Genomic DNA, 1530 nt, shown 5'->3' on the forward strand with positions numbered 1-1530 from the left:
TTTTTTTTTTTTTTTTGCTTAGATTTTTGATAAATGAATTCTGAAATGTTCAGATACAAACGTGAAGAGATCAAAATTCAAGCATGGGAGAGTGAACAGAAAGCAAAATTAGAAGCTGAGATTAGGAGAATAGAGGTATTTCATATTGTTAATTTTGCTTTTCCTTTGACTATGAAGTACTTCATAACATCATCCTGAGGTTTCCAAGTGGACTCAATATATTAAAATTCTTGTCAAGTTATAGCAGTAAGAATTTGATTTTTTACTCTTTTTTCCAAAATTAAAATCATAATTTTGTACGAATTCATGATCAACTACTTGAACAAATATTGCCACAAACTGTAAATGGTTTGACCTGAAACTCCGAAGGACCCAGCTACACAATTAAATTTCATCTTTGCGGGAAACCTAGAAAACAAAATCTGTACACACCCACACCCAATTTTTCAAGGGAAATATACTTCCAAGTTAGCTAGAAATGATATTGTCATTGCTTATTTGCATTACATTGTTTGGAGGCTTCACTCGTGACTGCTCACTTATTGGGTAGGAGTTATTTGATCTTCTGTTATTTTCAATTGTAGAATGATCGTTGTCCCACTGTTCTACTTAGGAGGAACATGAATATGTGCTTTTTCAGATTCTCATTAGCATAATGTGAATTTGTACTATCTCAGGCAAAAGTTGAACACATGAGAGCCCATGCTCAAGAGATGATGATGACAAAGATTGCAATCGCAAGGCAGCGATCGGAAGAAAAAAGGGCTGCCGCAGAAGCCAAAAGGAACAGGCAAGCAGAAAAAACTACTGCTCAAGCAGAGTATATCCGCCAAACAGGCCGAATTCCACCATCCCATTTCATCTGTTGTAGTTGGGCATCTTAAAATTCTTAAAATGCCTGAGGAATTCACCTTGAGTTCAAGCTAAGTCCTTGGTGTCTTTTTCCTATTGCCTTGTTTGTTAACCCTTTCTGAGCTTGGTGAGGGTTCTTTCTGTGTATTCTGTATACATGATATGTGAATTAGTGCAATTGTTGCAGTCTTGGTTAGAAGTGATTGTTTAAGCAATGATATGATATAGAAAAAACTATACACAAAAAAATGAAAGAAGTTCTAGACTACATCTTTGGTGAAGAGAATGAAAATGTGTACTGAGAACCCTCATAGCCATATTTCCAATCTGACATGAAGAAAGCATGGTTCCTCAAAGGACAACCAGTATTAAACCTCATATTGCCCCTTAGGTTGACTTGTATATAGTAGTATAAGCAGGATCTTAGATTTTTAAGGCTTGGCATTCAATAAATCTTCAAAGTTTTAGACTGACATAAGATCCTTGATCAACAGACTAAAGAAGGCATCAAAGTTGATTTTACAATTGGGCTCACTGGGAGGTGAAGAAACCTTATAAACTTTTACTTCTTCAATCATTCCAGACAGCTTATAGTTGCTGTGTTGCCCATGGACTAATACAAAATATAAACTTGTTTAATTCGTGTTAAATGGCTCTTCTCGACTCTCGAAGCCATGA

General features: G+C 35.6%; 1 protein-coding gene across 1 annotated transcript in view; it reads left to right on the forward strand.

Moving 5' to 3' along the window:
- The window catches only part of LOC122064103, a 4163-nt gene extending 3115 nt beyond the window's left edge, over positions 1 to 1048 (forward strand). Inside the window, exons 5-6 of the mRNA XM_042627818.1 lie at positions 54 to 135; positions 678 to 1048. Of these exons, the coding sequence (XP_042483752.1) occupies positions 54 to 135; positions 678 to 884 (289 nt within the window). The 3' untranslated portion in view covers positions 885 to 1048. The remainder of the gene's footprint in view (positions 1 to 53; positions 136 to 677) is intronic.
- Positions 1049 to 1530: the final 482 nt, after the last annotated feature.

This window comes from Macadamia integrifolia, unplaced genomic scaffold (genome assembly GCF_013358625.1).
Source record: "Macadamia integrifolia cultivar HAES 741 unplaced genomic scaffold, SCU_Mint_v3 scaffold1525, whole genome shotgun sequence".
In the NCBI taxonomy this organism is placed as follows: domain Eukaryota; kingdom Viridiplantae; phylum Streptophyta; class Magnoliopsida; order Proteales; family Proteaceae; genus Macadamia; species Macadamia integrifolia.